Source organism: Paroedura picta, chromosome 3, assembly GCF_049243985.1.
Source record: "Paroedura picta isolate Pp20150507F chromosome 3, Ppicta_v3.0, whole genome shotgun sequence".
In the NCBI taxonomy this organism is placed as follows: Eukaryota; Metazoa; Chordata; class Lepidosauria; order Squamata; family Gekkonidae; genus Paroedura; species Paroedura picta.
Window position 1 is genome coordinate 52,114,510 of NC_135371.1, and position 16,239 is coordinate 52,130,748.

The window sequence follows — 16,239 nt, forward strand, 5'->3', positions numbered from 1 at the left end:
TTTTAAGCACAGTTAAAAAAAACACACACACGTTTCAACGAATATGCCTTGATTCTTCCTAACGTAGAGACCCATCTAGCTGGCGTGTGAGCTGGCGAGTCATCGTTACCACGCTTCCCCAAGTGGAAAAAAAATCCCCCTCCCCTCATGGGCATGATTTTTGGCTGAAATTAAAGGGAACTGGCAAACAGGGGGCTGTGTTGTGCTTGGGGACTTAGGGCAGCTTTAAAGCACTTCTGTGGAGCGACTGTAGCCGGAGAAGCCTCACTGGGTGAATGAAGCCTCGCTGGTTCGTTGCTTTCCCTGCTCGCTCCAAGGGTGGGAAAAATGGCAATAGCTTCGCCGGAAGTTCGGAGGAGAGAGCCAGGGGGAGGGACTTTGTTGCAACCGCTACACTGAGAATGCACAGGTCTTTTTCGCAAGTGTTACAGGTTGTTGGCAGGAGTGTCGCAATTTTCTGAGGGTGAATCCACTTTTCTGGATTCCCCGGAAATCGCTACAACAAAGTGATTTTCGCGCTAGTGTTGCAGGAGTGTTGCAGATTGTTCACGACATCATGCGGAACATAGTTTTAGTGGTGAAAACAAAATGCAAGACTAGTGCTATATTAAAGTTGTGCGGAATGGACCTAAGGCTGATCTAGCCTAATGTACATTCTCATTCTATGCATGATGATCAATCCTGCTGAATTTAATAAGCCTCAGTCCCACGTAAGTGTGCATAGCAATGCAGTCTTAGTTCAAAGGGTAAAAGTAAATGCAGATACATGTGTGTGTGTGTGTGTGTGTGTACGCATGCGGGCATGCATGCATGTGTCTGTGTGGCTATATATATGTGGGTGTAAAGTTTACGTTGAGGGACAGATTAAAGGGTTAAGGACTGACTCTCATCTGCAATGCGAGGAAATACTAAGCAGTAGACCAAGTCTTGTGGGAGTCAAAGAGCCTCACTAGCTGGCCCAGTGGTCTACCCCTTGTTTTCCACTGCTGGAGGCAGGGACTTTAAAGGCCAGGAAGGCCTGAAATGCCCCAAAACTGCATGCAGGGCACTGTGTGGTCTTGGTAAAGCGAATGGGATCAAAGATTAGGTCAATCCAGGTAACCATTTCAGACCCTTTTTTGAGTAGTGCACCAAACCTCTAGATTATGCAGGCCTAGACTCATGGTCATTTGAAAGTTAAAGAACTAGAGCATCAACTCTCAGCTCTAAATCACAGGAACATTTTCTCTTAGTTTTAGACTATGAAGATTTTCCGATTTTACTAATGTTCAATGTCACAACGGGGGGGGGGGGTTATTTAGAATTTAACTATTCAGTAGTCCTAATCTAGACAGAAAGATCCTCTTGTGGCGCAGAGTGGTAAGGCAGCAGACATGCAGTCTGAAAGCTCTGCCCATGAGGCTGGGAGTTCAATCCCAGCAGCCAGCTCAAGGTTGACAGCCTTCCATCCTTTCAAGGTCGGTAAAATGAGTACCCAGCTTGCTGGGGGGTAAACAGTAATGACTGGGGAAAGGCACTGGCAAACCACCCCGTATTGAGTCTGCCATGAAAACGCTAGAGGGCGTCACCCCAAGGGTCAGACATGACTCAGTTTTGCACAGAGGATACATTTACCTTTAATCTAGACAGACGAGGTTACCCTAATCTCATCAGATCTCTGAAACTAAGCAGGGATTGCCCTGGCTAGTAGTTAGATGGAAGGCCACCAAGAAACCCAAATGTCACTGTGCACAGGTGAACAATGGCAAAAGATCTCTGTTAATATCTTGCCTAGAAAACCTTGGGCTTGTCATAAATCAGCTGTGAAAATAGCCGGGGGGGGGGGGGAGGTAGCCAGAGCCAACTTGGCAACCAGCATGGGGAGCAGGGACACTGGAAATGGCCCTCTCTGGGAATTCCCCAATTTAACTAATGGGCAAGAAGTTGTCCTGGAGTAGATTCTAGTTTCTTTTTCTCTAAAGTCTCAAACCTGTAATGCTTAAATTACCCCCAACTTCACCCCGCCTATGGTTTTCTCCAGAAGTGATGTCAGCCTTCTGTAGGAATTGCAAAAAAATCCCATGGTTTTTACCAAAACTTGGAAGAAAAACAAACCCTCTTCTTCTCCAGGGGAACTTCTTATTGTCCATTAATCGAACAGAAGCAGAGTCATGTATGGGTGGGGATGGCAAAAGCAGAGGCCATGGAAACCACAGTGCCTCCAGCTGTGGTTTCTGTTTCCAAGTGGCAGACAGTATCCTCCATGAATTTATCTAATCCCCTTTTAAAGCCGGCTGTGGTTGTGGCTATCACAACATCCTCTGGCAGTGAAGGAGGCATTTTCATCACTTGTTGTGTAAAGATCTTCTTTAAAGTGTATTTTGACCTTCCTGATACTTTCAGATAATGGTCTGGTTTCATGAAACCTGAACACCAAACTAGGGTTTAAAAACTCAGCCCAAACTCAGTGCTGTCATCTTGTTGCCAGCCTCAGGAGGAGGACTGCCAGGTCTCCCGTGGCCACCATCTGGGGATGGAGGGTAGGATTGTCAGTTCCATGTTAGGAAACCCTTGGAGATTCGGGGATGTAGCCTGGGGAGGACAGAAGCTTCAATCCAGCCTCCAAAGCATCCATCTTCCCAAGGACAATTGATTATAGAGATGAGCTGTTATCTGAGGGATCCCAAGGTCTCACCTGGAGCCCAGCATCCTTACACTGGAGGGGCCCACAACTTTCCTAAGATTAATCATATTATCTGTGTTAGAACTGTGCCATAGTATGATGGAGCTGCAAAATGGAGGTAGGGACAGAATGTGAGGAGGATTTCTGTTTAAACCTGACATCTTTGCAGAAAAAAGTTGATATCTGAGGGAAAATAATACATCTTGGAGGAAAACTCCCTGACTGAACACAAACAACGTATGTAGCTTTAAGAATACCCACAGGATTCTGTGGCTGTTGGGGTCGCTTAGCAACCAAAGATTATGGCCAAGGATTCCAAGCGATGATTGCAAGAAAGCAAAATTATGAGAGGGGGAACAGGAGTATATTGGGAGGCTGAAACAAATCAGGAAAGGCCCCTCCCACCAGATTGTCATGTCCCCTGTCAGAGGAGGCCAATGACAGGGCCCTGTAGTAACTATTGGAAAAATCACAGCTAATATGATTTAGCCTGGGCTTGGCAGGGTTCGCCATAGTGCTCTTAAGTCTGGCCCACTGACAGCAGCAGCAGTTGCACAACTGGAACTGGACCTGAACTGGCAGCCAGTCCACAACACAGCCTGGGGAGACAGTGACAGGTAGAAAGGGGGGTGGGGGCTGAAGTCAGGAAAAACGTAGGCTATTGAGTGGGAACCTAAAATTAAGAAAGGGATGAAGTGGTAGGTCTCTGTGGTTTTTAATTTCTGTATTTTACAGGTTTCATGATTTTTAAATTGTGTTTTTGTATTTTTGAAATGTGGTGCTACCTTGAGTTCCACAAGGGAGAAGGTGGTTAACAACTGTCTTAAATAAAATAAATGAATAAAAGATGACCAGATTGTTTATTCTTATAAAAGATCTAGAAATAACAAAGTAGCAGGGAAGAACTGTGGAAAATAGGGTGATCCATATATACACATATTCAAATTGAAGTGTAAAATGACATAAGATATGTGACTACTTTCCTTGACATTTCACTGCAGTGACCTCAGCTACTGTGACTTGCTAAGGCCATCTTATCAAAGGAGGACTTGTTAACTCAGGGACAATGCTACCTATAGAGGCAGCCACAAATTAGGAGGAGGAGGAGAAAAGAGGTGAAGCTTCCCCTTAGTTCCCAAACTAGCCCTTATTGTCTCTCTGTTTCTCAAAGAGTGGCAAGCATGCCAGTCAATGATGTCATGAGAGCAGAGCTGATCCAGAGAAGAGGATGGGAGAGGCTGAACCGGGCAAGTTTTACTGTGCAAGTGGGAAGATGTGTAATGTAAGCAGGGTTTGTAAAGAAAAGGTGGGTGATAGAGGGGGCACATTTCTATGACCCTATCAAGGCTTCTGTGACCTCACAGTTGTGCTCAGACACAGAGGCCTTATTACCTGGGGTGGGGGGGAGGCTTCAGAGAGAGGCAACCTCAGGGATGTTCTGATGAGATGGGTGGACATCTTACCAAGTGCTGCAACGAATGATCTTCTGGATCTCTTTCCAACCAATCAGTCAAGAATTGATGTATTTTGATATGCCACTTATATTTTCTGTAGGGAAAGTTCAGGGAGTGGAAATGGGAACAAAGAGGCCACCCAACAGGCTGAGGTCAAAGTAGACCTGGATTCTCAGAATGGCCTTTAAGTCCTACACTGTTTTTACCCACAAGATGGAGGCAAACATTCAAATGGAGGCTGACAAGAGAGGAGGAGAGCTGATACAGAGAAGAGGGTGATGTCTGGCTGGGAGAGGATGAAGCAGGCAAGTTCTTCTGGGTAAGTGGGAGGAATTGTAGTGTTAAAAAGGGACAACTGATGCTTTGAAGCCTGGCAGATACCACAGCCTGAAGCCTGTGATGACATTGGCTGATGGAAATTGGGAACAGTTGGCTAGCAGAAGCAGGTAGATATTCGAAGATGGAAACCAGGAGTGTATGTGTACACTTGGTGAGTACATGTGACGAGCTCAATGGAGATATGAGTGGAGGTCTTCTGTTGCTAGCATGCTTAGAGTGGTCAGCATGGTGCACTGTTGCCTATGGTTGTAAAGTTCATGTGATGGGTTGAATGGGAACTGGTGGAAATTCATGGACTGAAATCAGTGGACATGAGCTGACCGACTCTGGTGTATGTTGGCCAATTGAGGGCGGTAGAAGAACCTGGAGGGCACCAATGGAGGGCAGTTTGGGAGCCAGTCTGCATACCAAGCATTTGCCTTATAGGGATGTCCTCAAGTGGAGTTCTGCTGAGGTGAGCCTGTAAACCAAGAGAGCCCTGACAATTAAGGCAGGTGAGCAAAGACCCCAACTCCTTTCCTTTCTCTTATCTCCTGAGCCCCGTTTTTCTCTTCCCCAAGGGTCCTTGGTATCAAATAGGCTTCTGATTTTAATGGGATGATTGATATTCTTCCTATTCTGGTTGGGGAGTTGAAAGCAGGGAACATGCTGATATTGTTGTCCAAGTACTTACTCTGAAATAGCTTCTAGTGCACTGATCAAAGAAGAGGAAGGTGAAAGGGAATGAAGAGGAAGGAACAAGTCCTTGTGTGTTAATCTGTTCCTTATGGCAGAGCTATTCTGAGAGAGTTGTTAGTATATCACACTGTTATGCCCCCCACCAATTTGTATTCTTTTGCAGAATGTAGAATGGAATGGCTATTTATCTTAGCTTATAGAAATGCAGCTTTGTGGAACTTCTTTCCTTATAATATTATTCCCTCATAGTGGTTTGAAAGAGGATCCAATCTGCAGTGGGTCAAGATATAACTGTTCTTTTTTTTTAAATTCCAGGTGCATTTCCGCACCCTTTAAATATAATGTAATGTTTAACTTATGAAGTTGTTATACTCCAGCCCCTCCAGATGACGTCACCAACATCCAGCGTCTGGGCAGTAACCGGCTGGCTACATCCTCAATTTTAAAACGCTAGTTGGTGAATCCCAAAAAGTGGGTACACCAACATATTTAGCACTACCTAATGGAGAGCAGCCAGCAGCCCACCAGCCAAAGACAGGTATGGAGCCTCAAATGTGCAAAAGATGCCTGCCTCATCCCACCCTTGCTCCCGCCCCGTCTGCGGATGGGAACATGCAAACCACCCCGTATTGAGTCTGCCATGAAAACGCTAGAGGGCGTCACTCCAAGGGTCAGACATGACCTGGTGCTTGCACAGGGGATACCTTTACCTTTATGCATCTATGATTAGGTGCATAGGCGTTTCAACAGAGAACTGATTTTAAAAACAATTAATGGGCATCGTGGGCCCTTCAAAGCACGGAGAAAGGTGATTGACTGCCTGGCTTGATTGGCAGGCAGAAGAGAGTCATGGAGTATAAATCGTGTTGCTCTCTTCTGCTATTTCCAGCAGCAATTGTGGAGGGGAAGAAGCACAAAATGGCAGCAGAGAAGAGCAAAAAAAAGGTGAGGAGGAGCCGGGAGGCAAGATTAAATGTAGCGTTATGTCACTCAGCTGGCATAATGCTATTTTTAACCAGGTGTGGAAATGCTCCAGATATTCATATGATGGATGACACTTGGACATTAACATCATTTTTAAAATTAAAATAATATATCTTTCAATATTATAAGAATAATTTTATACATGTGTGATATGCTTGTTTCTATTAGCTTTTCGTTATGAGTAACAAAATAAGAGAACGTCGTAAAGATCATTAAAATTGATTCTTGGCTTTCCCCCGGTTTTACGCCCCAGGTGCTCTTCCTCGGGGGTGCCCTTGCACAGTCTTGCCCACCGGTTGAGGGGGGGGGGGTGGATCAGACGTCACTCATCCGGCCCGAGCTCCCCGGGCCATTCCCCTGGGCACAGACTAGCCAGGCAGGAGGGCCCGGGAGTCATCACTTGCTCGGCCTCGCTCGTCTTCACAGGCCGCAAAAAGCATCTCCTGCGGCTTCCTACCACTGGGGGCGCCACAATCCGTCGCGCCTCTTGGCCGGGCTTGCCCTCTGCAACGTCTCCTCGCCGACTCCCTCCGCGGCTGAAGCTGGGCTTCCGCCCGGCGACGCCGCTGCCCGTCCGGAGTGGCCTTGGCCGGCGCTGCGGGTCCGCGTGGGAGGCGCGCTCTACCGGCTTGCCCGCATGTCTCTGCCGAGCTCGGCGGTGAAATTCCACCGGATCCTGTCGCAGTTCCCCTCGGAGCTCAGCTTCGCCTTCGCTTATGGCTCCGGCGTCTTCCAGCAGGCGGGCGCCTCTGCGGGGGAGAGCGAGGTGAGGGCGGCAGGCGGGGCTCTCCCGTGGGCTTGCGTCGCCAGGGGCCCGAGGCTTGCCTTGGGAGGGCCGGTCCTCCCGGGGTTTCCCTCGCCGAAGGGGGCTACAATGAGGCGCCCCGAAGCGCCTGCCCCGAGCCCGCTCCGTCCGCCTTTGCACGCTGACCCGCCCTAAGCAGCCCCAAGCAGCCCCCCGGCAGACAGAACCGGCCTTGGAGCCCTTCGCCTTTGATGCTGAAACGGGACAACCATCAGGTGCTCTTCGCAAAGGCCGGCTGCCTCCCGCTAAGTGTCTCTCTCTTCTCTTGGTAGGCAGTGCTCGAGCCGTGGAAGAAAAGGTAGGAGGCTCCGGATGAAACCCGCCCACTCAGCCCTCCTTGTAGCTGCCTAATGTTGTAGTTAAGGTGGGGCAGGGTTCTTAATTTCCGGGATGTGGGTCGGTAGAGCAAAACTGGAGTCGGTTCGTCTCTAACATAGTGTCTTATTTCGCCTGGCATACTATGTGCAATCATCAACATTCTTCTAAGTACAACAAAACGAAACCAGAGTGCAGGGGCACCTTCAAGACCAACAAAGATTTATTCAAGGCGTGAGCTTTCGAGTGCAAGCTGAGGAAGAGTGCCCCTGCACTCTGGTTTTGTTCTGCTTCAGACCAACACGGCTACCCTCTTGAATCTATTCTTCTAAGTAATTATTGGGCCTGTTGGATACACTCTTTGTTTTAGCCCCCCCCCCCCATGTAGTGTATAGCTTTGGTATCAAAGTCACATAGACTTGACTTCTTGCTATGAACAATGGTCATGTGTGTTGTTTACTGAGCTGTTCACTTTGTGGGCCTTAGAACTGAAGTGTGCAACCTGGATTCATCAACGTCATGCCTTTTCCTAGGTATGGAACAGAATGTTGCCTGACGCTTACGTTCATGCTTGGTGATGAGTCTTCTGCTTTCGGTTGTGTTTGTAGAACAATATGCTGGACTTTGTGTTTGCTGTGGATGATTCCGTATCATGGCACAAGAGGAACCTGTCAAAGAATCGCGGCCATTATTCCTTTCTAAAATATTTTGGAGCCAAACGAATCAACAATGTCCAAAACTACGGAGCAGGGATTTACTACAATACATTAGTGCCTTGTAGTGGCAGGGTAAGTAAATATGGGTTGTCTCTGAGTAAGAGCCAACTTTGGGGAGGGGTCACAGCCAACTGATAAAGAAACTGCTTTGCACGTAGAATGTATTAGGTTAAATCTCTGCAACTCCAGTTTAAAAGTATCAGGTGTTTGGAGACAGACAGAATAAGACTGTTTATTGGATTTCAAACCAGAAACCTCCTGCTCTGGAGCTTGGTCTCATAGCCACTCTGATACACAGGGATCTGTAGTAACTTGTGTTTGACTTGGAATTCATGGTGCAAGTCTCTGAGGAGATGGCTTCTTGGTTCATGTTTCTCCATTCTTTTCAGGGGGCAAAACTAGACCAATTCTAACCCTTGCAGTGCCACCCTAACCAGAATTGTGTGCTTCTAAATATCAATAGAGCCTCTTGTGGTGCAGGGTGACATGCTGCCTGAAGCTGTCTGCCCATGAGGTTAGGAGTTCGATCCCAGCAGCCGGCTCAAGGTTGACTCAGCCTTCCATCCTTCCGAGGTCGGTAAAATGAGTACCCAGCTTGCTAGGGGGTAAACGGTAATGACTGGGGAAGGCACTGGCAAACCACCCTGTATTGAGTCTGCCATGAAAACGCTAGAGCAGTGGTCCCCAAACTGTGGGCCGCGGCCCGGCGCCGGGCCGCAAAGGCCATGGCGCCGGGCCGCGGCTCCCTCTCCCCGCCCCCCCCCCCGCAGTAAAAAACTTCCCCGGCCGCAAGGTTGCGGCCCGGGAAGCTACTTACTGCGGGAGGGCGGGGAGAAGGAATGAGGGCCGGGCTGCGCCCGTGCAGGCCGCGCCGGCGCGGCCCGATCCGCGGGCGCGGGCGCGGCCCGCGAGTGCGGCCCGATCTGCGGGCGCGGCCGGGCGCGGCTCGCGGGTGGGGTCGGCGGGCGCGGCCGGGCGCGGCTCGCGGGCGCGGCTGGTGGGCGCGGCTGGTGGGCGCGGCCGGGCGCGGCCGGCGGGCGCGGCCCGAAGCGTAGGCGTGGCCCGCGCGGGCGCGGTCCCTGCGGGCGCGGCCCAATGCCCTGCCGGTCCCCAGCCTAAAAAAGGTTGGGGACCACTGCGCTAGAGGGTGTCACCTCAAGGGTCAGACATGACCTGGTGCTTGCACAGGGGATACCTTTACCTTTACCTTTTTAAACCTCATCAATAGGTGGAAAAGGGTACAACTGCTTGTGATTTCATTATTGGGGAACTATTATCCACAAGATTCAGCTTCTCTGCCTGTGTACCTTTCAGTCCTCCATGTTGGAAACTATGTATTTGTCCCTGATCTATACTATGCAGTTAACTATCACTTTTCCACCCTGTTCCAGGTTATAAAATATGGTGTTATTAGTACTGATGCTCTGATTGAAGATTTACTTTGCTGGAAGACTCTCTACGTAGCTGGACGTCTGCATAAACCGGTAGCTATTAAGCTCATTTATCCATTAGCATTGGCTGAAAATCATAGTTGTAGGAATATGGCAGAGGAAACAGTGACACATATATGTGTGGGTGGAGTGGGGACAATGAATTCTTGTGGCATTAACTAGATCATTCACTTGCATTTGAGAGTCTTTTGAAAAGATGATAAAGCAGTTTTGGCATTCCATCTACCAGTGCCCTCCTCGAACCAGAGAGTAGTGTTCCCAGACTTGCTTCCAAATTTGCAGCTTTTGCAGAAATTCATGTCATAACAGGTACAGGTTACTCAGTCCTTCATCAGTCCTGGACCTTGAGTCAAGTGGGGAGGGGTGGCATTACTGATCCGGGACGCTTACACATTCACAAACTGAGTGTGCTGGTCTTGGGTAGAATACAGTCAAGAAGTTGGCCATCTGGCTGGTGTACTGTCTGTCTAACAAACTGGCCAATGTTCTGCTGAACCTGCTCAAGGTGGTGGCAGCTTGTTCCAGTATCCTAGGATGATTATCTTGGGGGACTTCTATGGGCATGTCAGTGACTCTGCCTCTGGTCCTGGTGTCATCCATGGTAACACTAGGCTTCTTGCAGTTTGTTGCTGGTCCCACCCATTAAGCAGGCTACATCCTGGACTGGATCTTTGGTGCGGGGCTGTAGGTCAGTCAGTTAACAATGAATCCTGTGACATGGTCAGATTGTTTTACCTTGAAGACCCAGCTCCACATCCTACCCCCACCCTGGGAGGCAGATTTATGCCATCCTGTGGAGATCCTAATGGATTCCTGAATGTGGGGCCCAGTGCTTCTTAGTGACTCAGTAGATGAGTTGGTTAGCAACCGGCAATCCCAACTAGCAGTAGCCATCAACAAGATCACCCCTGACACCCTCTCTGCCCCTGTCTTAAGGTAGCCCCTTGGTATTTTAGGGAGCTATGCAAAAAGAAACAGGAGCTCAGACAGCTAGAGCATCTTACAGGACCTTTATGAGAGCCTATGGCTGTGAAAACTGCAAAGAAGAATTACTATGTGGTTTCTATTACATTACAACTCACACCCAGTGCAATTGTTTAGGGAAATTTGGTCTCTTACTGCCCTAGAAGGGCAGCCAAATAATACTGAATTGGCAGTTAGTTGTGAGGCTTTTGTGAGCGATTTTGCAGATAAGATCTTGATGCTCTGCTGTGACCTTCCCCCAGTGGTTAATACAGTGAGAAAATGGGAGGCCCCTTGGCCACCTTTGGGGGATGGTTTGAGAGCTTCAGAATGTTCACACAAACCAAAATGAATAGGTTGCTGACTTCTGTGAGGCCGACCACTTGCCCCCTGGATCCTTGTCCCTCGTGGCTCTTAAAAATGAGCGCCAAGAGGATTGTGAATCCAGTCCAGGATATAAGAAGTCTATCCCTGTCCATAGGGACTTTCCCAGGGAATCTAAAGGAGGCAGTGGTTCAGCCCCTATTGAAGAAACCAGCACTTGATCCACGGGACCCAGCCAGCTACCACGCCATTTTGCATCTAGCATTTCTGGGGAAGGTGGTTGAATGGGACAGCTGCAGCTCAATTAAAAGCATACCTAGAAGAATCTTAGGCCCTGGATTCATTTCAGTCTGGCTTCCGACCTCACCATGCAGTGGGAACTGCCTTGGTCACTCTTACAGATGATCTCTGGCGACAGCTGGCCCAAGATGGGTTGGTGCTGCTTGTGTCACTTGATCTCATGACACCATTTGACATAGTAGATCATGAGCTTTTAGCTTGCGACTGTGTTGATATGAGGATATGGGGATCAGCCTTGCAATACCTGATCTCCTTTATTTAAGGCCGAGGACAGAGATTTACCATCAGGCAAGAGCAGTCACACCACTGCCAACTCCAGCATGGGGTACTGAAGGGCCCGATTTGTTCCATGGTATTATTTAACATCTTTATGTGCCCTCCTGAGCAGCTGTTCCGGAGACGTGGGCTTGGGTGTCACCAGTACGTGGATGACACCCAGCTCTATCTGTTAAGGAGCAGCCGACTAAATACATCACCTAAGTCCTCGGCCAGGTGTTTGGGAGCCTTGATGGAATGGCTCCAGCAGAGTTGCCTGAAGCTGAATCCCACGAAGGCCAAGGTTCTGTGGCTGGGGAGAGAGCGCCCAGAAGAGAAGGTGTGACCAGTTAGCCTAGATGGGGTACAACTGACAGCTGCACCCACTGTGAGGAACTTGGGAGTGATCCTCGCCACCTCCCTTACCATGGGGGTGCAGATCACTAGAGTAGTGCAACAGGCATTTTTCCACTTACGCCCTGCAAAGCTACTAGTGCCCTATCTGACCCCAGAATACCTGGCGCTAGTAGTGTTCCATGCCACAGCCACCTCCAGGCTAGCCTACTGTAACTTGCTCTATGCAGGCCTTCCCTGGACTTTGATACCAAAATTATAGCTGGTGCCGAACGTGGCTGTATGGGTCATTGCCAGGACCCCATGGAGGACCCATATTCGACTTGTCCTCCAGCAGCTGCATTGGCTGCCAGTTGTGTTCTGAGTCAAGTTCAAGGTGTTAGTTTTGACCTTTAAGGCCTTATGTGGTCTGGGTCCTGTGGACCTACGGGACCGTCTCTCCCGTGTATGTCCCCCAAACAATGTTGTGTTCCATTAATTCCAATCCGTTGGTGGTCCCTGGCCCCAAGGAAGTGTGCATGGCCTCAACCAGGGCCAGGGCCTTTTCAGCCATTAGAGAATGAGCTGCTGTAAGAGATCTGGACCCTTTTGGAACTTCCAAAGGGCCTGTAAAATGGTGCTCTGCCACCAGGCATATGGTTGAGGCGAAAACGAGCAAGCGTAATATCAAATTGGGGCCCCCTCCCAATGCCCTTTCTAACGAAGACTGCCTCTGTTATGTTCTCCAATATGGGTGTGTTAGGACAGAAACTCACAGGGCTGGATTGATACAACCAGTTTTTCTGCTGGGAAAAAGAAACAAGTGTCTCGTGCAAACACCCAAAACAAGCTGTGGGGATCATGATGCCATGTGGGTGGGAGCTGAAATAGAGGAGAGAACTGGGTGAGGCTGAGTGGAAGCCAGTCTGGCTCTAGTCCCCCCTGAAGATTTCATTGTCTGTATTGCAGATATTTCGATTGGCCACTAGATGGAGCAAGAGTGAAACCAAATTGAAACAGCTTTTAAGTTCAGCTTCAGATAAAAATAAAAGCTCTCATAACAGTGTTGATACCCTCTCCCCATTACAGGCCTACTTGCATGCACTCTTCCCCCCTCCCTGCTTTGGGTTGGATTTTTTAACGGAGCGGACTGTTGCAGCTCCTTCAGTCCTCTGAATTGTTTGAAGTCATCTAGAAGACTTCTAATTACGTTTTAATTATAAAAGTATAGTTGAAGGGGGGTGTCTCTTCAATCTTCTTGTCAGCAGTGTGTTAAAGGAAACAGATAAGAAGCCTGTAAATGCCCAAGAAACTTGTGTCCAGCTCTTCCCCCCACCCCTAGGTAATAACTCTGTTAGTAGGAGAAAGTGGGCAGGAACAGAAGACACCAGGTAAGAGGAAGTGTGGTTGCAGAGGGATCCATCCGGTGCTTTGAAAGGGAAGTGGCCTATAGCCATGTTCTCAGAACAGATTTTTGCCATTGCGTTTGTTTGTTAAAGCAAGGGCACATACCTACTCTCAAGTTTATTATCATTGTGATAAGTTCAAAAAACAAATGGCATAAATGAATAGTGGCTATGTTCTCCATGAAGGCATACGTCAAAGCCCAACTCTGCATTTTATTCATATAATTAGCACTGCCCACACACACATTGTTGCCATAGGACTGTAGTGTCTTAAAATACACACAGAGGGTCCCTTGCCTGAAAGTCTGTGTCCAAACTGTGTCATATTTCAACTTGCATGGAAATCATGATGGGCTGATTCTTTCAAACAGTTGTCTGGCAATGTATACTAAATGAGTACAGTCCTTGAGAGGACTAAGGTACAGTAAGCTTGCTAAAACGTAGTCAGTCTGGGTCAAGATAGTGATGGATGGGAGACCCTTCTGGGAGCCCTGTGCATTCTGTCACGGAAGAACGGCTGTAGGAATAAAATATGGATTCAGATATACTGGTTTTAAGAACTTATTCATACAAGGTTGGCATCAGCATTCCCTAAGCAGCCAGGGCCAGGGTTTCTGGCAAGCCCCACTACTACAGACCCCCCCCCCACGCGCACACAGTACATGCTGCCAGGGAAGGCCCATCAGGTAGTGTACAGTAGTGGCACTTATTTCAGGCACAGTCTTACGTGTTCCTGTCTGCACACGCCACCCAGCCCCGTGGGAGAAATGACATGTGAACATTTGGAATGCTCGTGAAAGAGTGAAGGGAGGGCATGCAGGCAGATGGGGGTTTGGGTGGGCTGGAAAGAAGTCATGAAAGGGGTGTGTGTGTCCTGGTGGTAGTCAGAGCAGGAAGGCCCTTGGACACACTCTGCCCATGACTCCCTGAAATCGGTCCTGTATACACTTATTCTCGAACCACCCTAGGATTGCCTTTGCTTTGATGCAGAATTGGTGCCAATTTGAAGGAGCCCCTCACCCCCCTTCTTGTGTAGTTTCTTTCCTTGTGTGCTGCAAGCATGTAGCAATCTAGGAAAACCTGTTGGCTTATAACATCTGGATTAGCAAACTGGTTTTTTCCACCTTCAGTTAGAAGTTTAATTTGCCCACAGTGTAACAGGGAAGGCAGTGGGATCATGTGAGATCGCCCTGTATACCTCTTTGAAGGTTCCAGAGCCACAGACCATGGCTTGGGGTTAAAACCTGAGCCAAAGTCTTTAAATTTTGCCCTCTGGAGTCTTGCTTATTTGTTTTGTTCCTGGGAACTGTACAGAACTAAACATTTTGCAAGATAAACAACTTATTTAATTCTAGCAAACTTTTGAGGGGAGGGAGTAAATATCATGAGGAAGGTTTTGGTTTTTAAACCCTGTTGCCTGTCAGCTCCTAGTTACAGTACATGAGGGATCGTCTTTGAAAAGTCCTTTTTCGGTAGGTTTGGATGTCCTAATTTTGTTGCATTTTGATGTCGGCGGTTGACGGTGACAAAGCATTCTGTTTGAAGCTGTTTTGCACCAGTCTTAGTAGATATAGTAAACTGAACTAAGCATTAAATGCAGGTTTTCAAGTTTCCATCTGAATAAGGAAGCAAGCAAAATACTTCCTAATGTCAGCTGCGGGGTTGTGTGCTATCTAGTTAATGTTCCGGGGGTGTGAAGGAGAAGGAGGTGACAGCCAAACTTTCTCTAGTCTCCCGTGTTCCGAATGTTCTTGCCCCTCTCCTAATACAATCTAAATATTTCAAATGAAGACAGTTCCAAGAAAAGCACAAATGACTATTGAGGCTTGTGGACTCTTTTCTTCTTCCCCAGGCCTCTCTGGCCATGGCTCAAGAGTTGGCTGGCTTTTCATTTTGGATGCCACATAAAAGTAGCCAAATGATTCTTGCAGACTGTGTTGAGGAACTGGTTACACTGTCCTGACTTTTGTGGCCTGCTATTTTGTGTTCCGTTACATCAGGCTTTCTCAACCATGAAACCCTGGAGTCTCTTGACAGCCCTGGAAGGATTTCCTGAATGGGTGGGAGTTAAGTGTTATATATTATTAAATATTATTATTAAATTCCCACTGAAAACACCTTGAAAACCCAGAAGTGGCACAATCATGCAGAATATGGTTGAGAAGGATAGCTGTGTGCACACCCACCCTCTCAAGGCTCATCACTGGTAATTGGGGAGGGGGTTGACATTACCATATATGGTCATCTCACCTGATGAATGTTTAACAAATGTTTAATATATGTAAACAAATGAATTAGCTTCCACCCATTTGGGAAACTCTTCCAGGGTTGTCAAGAAACCCCAGGGCTTCACAAAACCCTGGCTGAGAAAGCCTGATTTATCAGCTGATATGACCATAGGCCAGTCACACACACACTTAATTTACCTCACAAAGATTTCCCCAATAAAAATCTTGTATAGGGGGTGGGAAGAGGGGTGCAGATGGAACCCCCAAGCTGCCACTCACTCCTAGGAGGGGGGCCATACAGATCTTCCTTGCCGCACTGGCCTCAATCATAGACCTGGTGGAAGAGCTCCATTTTACAGGCCCTGCAGAACGCCCAAAGCTCCCATAACTCCTCTGGGAGCTCCTTCCACCGGGTAGGGGCCAGGATTGAAAAGGCCCTGGCCCTGGTCAAGGCCAGGTGCGCTTCCCTAATTGCCAACATGAAAAATAGTCATCGCTCAAACCTACTGAGTTGCCATTTTCAGTTTTAGCCCTCTCTGATAGCTGAGATGGGTGACAATCTGACTTGAGCTTACTGTTTCAGGTGATACAAGTCCACCTGTGAATGAGTTTGTTTATTTATTTAGAATATTTCTCTGCTTCCTCTTCAGTATCCTACTCGAGTTGGCCTGCAACAAAACAAAGCTAGCATAAAAACAGAAGCAGACCATTAAAAAAAACTGGTAAGATAAGCCCCAAATAAAAGCTTGGGTAAAAATATGTGTTTTGGCCTGGTGCCTGAAAGTAACTAAAGTAGGTTGGGTGCTGCCACAGAAAATGCTGTTTCTAGTCACAGCTTGCCTAACCTCTGAAATTGGGGGGCACAAAGAACACTGCTTGAGGGACAGATCTTAACCAGAAAGCTGTATAGCAGGAGTGGCCAAACTGTAGCGCTCCAGGTGTCCATGGGCTGCAGTTCCCATGGGAATTGTATTCCATGGACACTTGGAAAGCCATAGTCCCCCCCCCCCATATGTATGGGAGGAA

General features: G+C 48.1%; 1 protein-coding gene across 6 annotated transcripts in view; it reads left to right on the forward strand.

The window, feature by feature from the left end:
• The first annotated feature begins 4,118 nt into the window (after positions 1-4,118).
• Positions 4,119-16,239, forward strand: part of TAMM41 (TAM41 mitochondrial translocator assembly and maintenance homolog) — a 31,110-nt gene continuing 18,989 nt past the window's right edge. The window contains exons 1-4 of one of the 6 annotated variants that reach the window (XM_077325677.1): positions 4,119-4,435; positions 4,882-4,949; positions 7,846-8,025; positions 9,345-9,437. In XM_077325677.1, the coding sequence (XP_077181792.1) occupies positions 7,852-8,025; positions 9,345-9,437 (267 nt within the window). In that variant the 5' untranslated portion in view covers positions 4,119-4,435; positions 4,882-4,949; positions 7,846-7,851. Of the gene's footprint in view, positions 4,436-4,881; positions 4,950-6,520; positions 7,221-7,845; positions 8,026-9,344; positions 9,438-16,239 lie in introns of those variants that run through there. The other 5 variants (XM_077325678.1, XM_077325679.1, XM_077325680.1 and 2 more) reach the window with 5 other exon arrangements.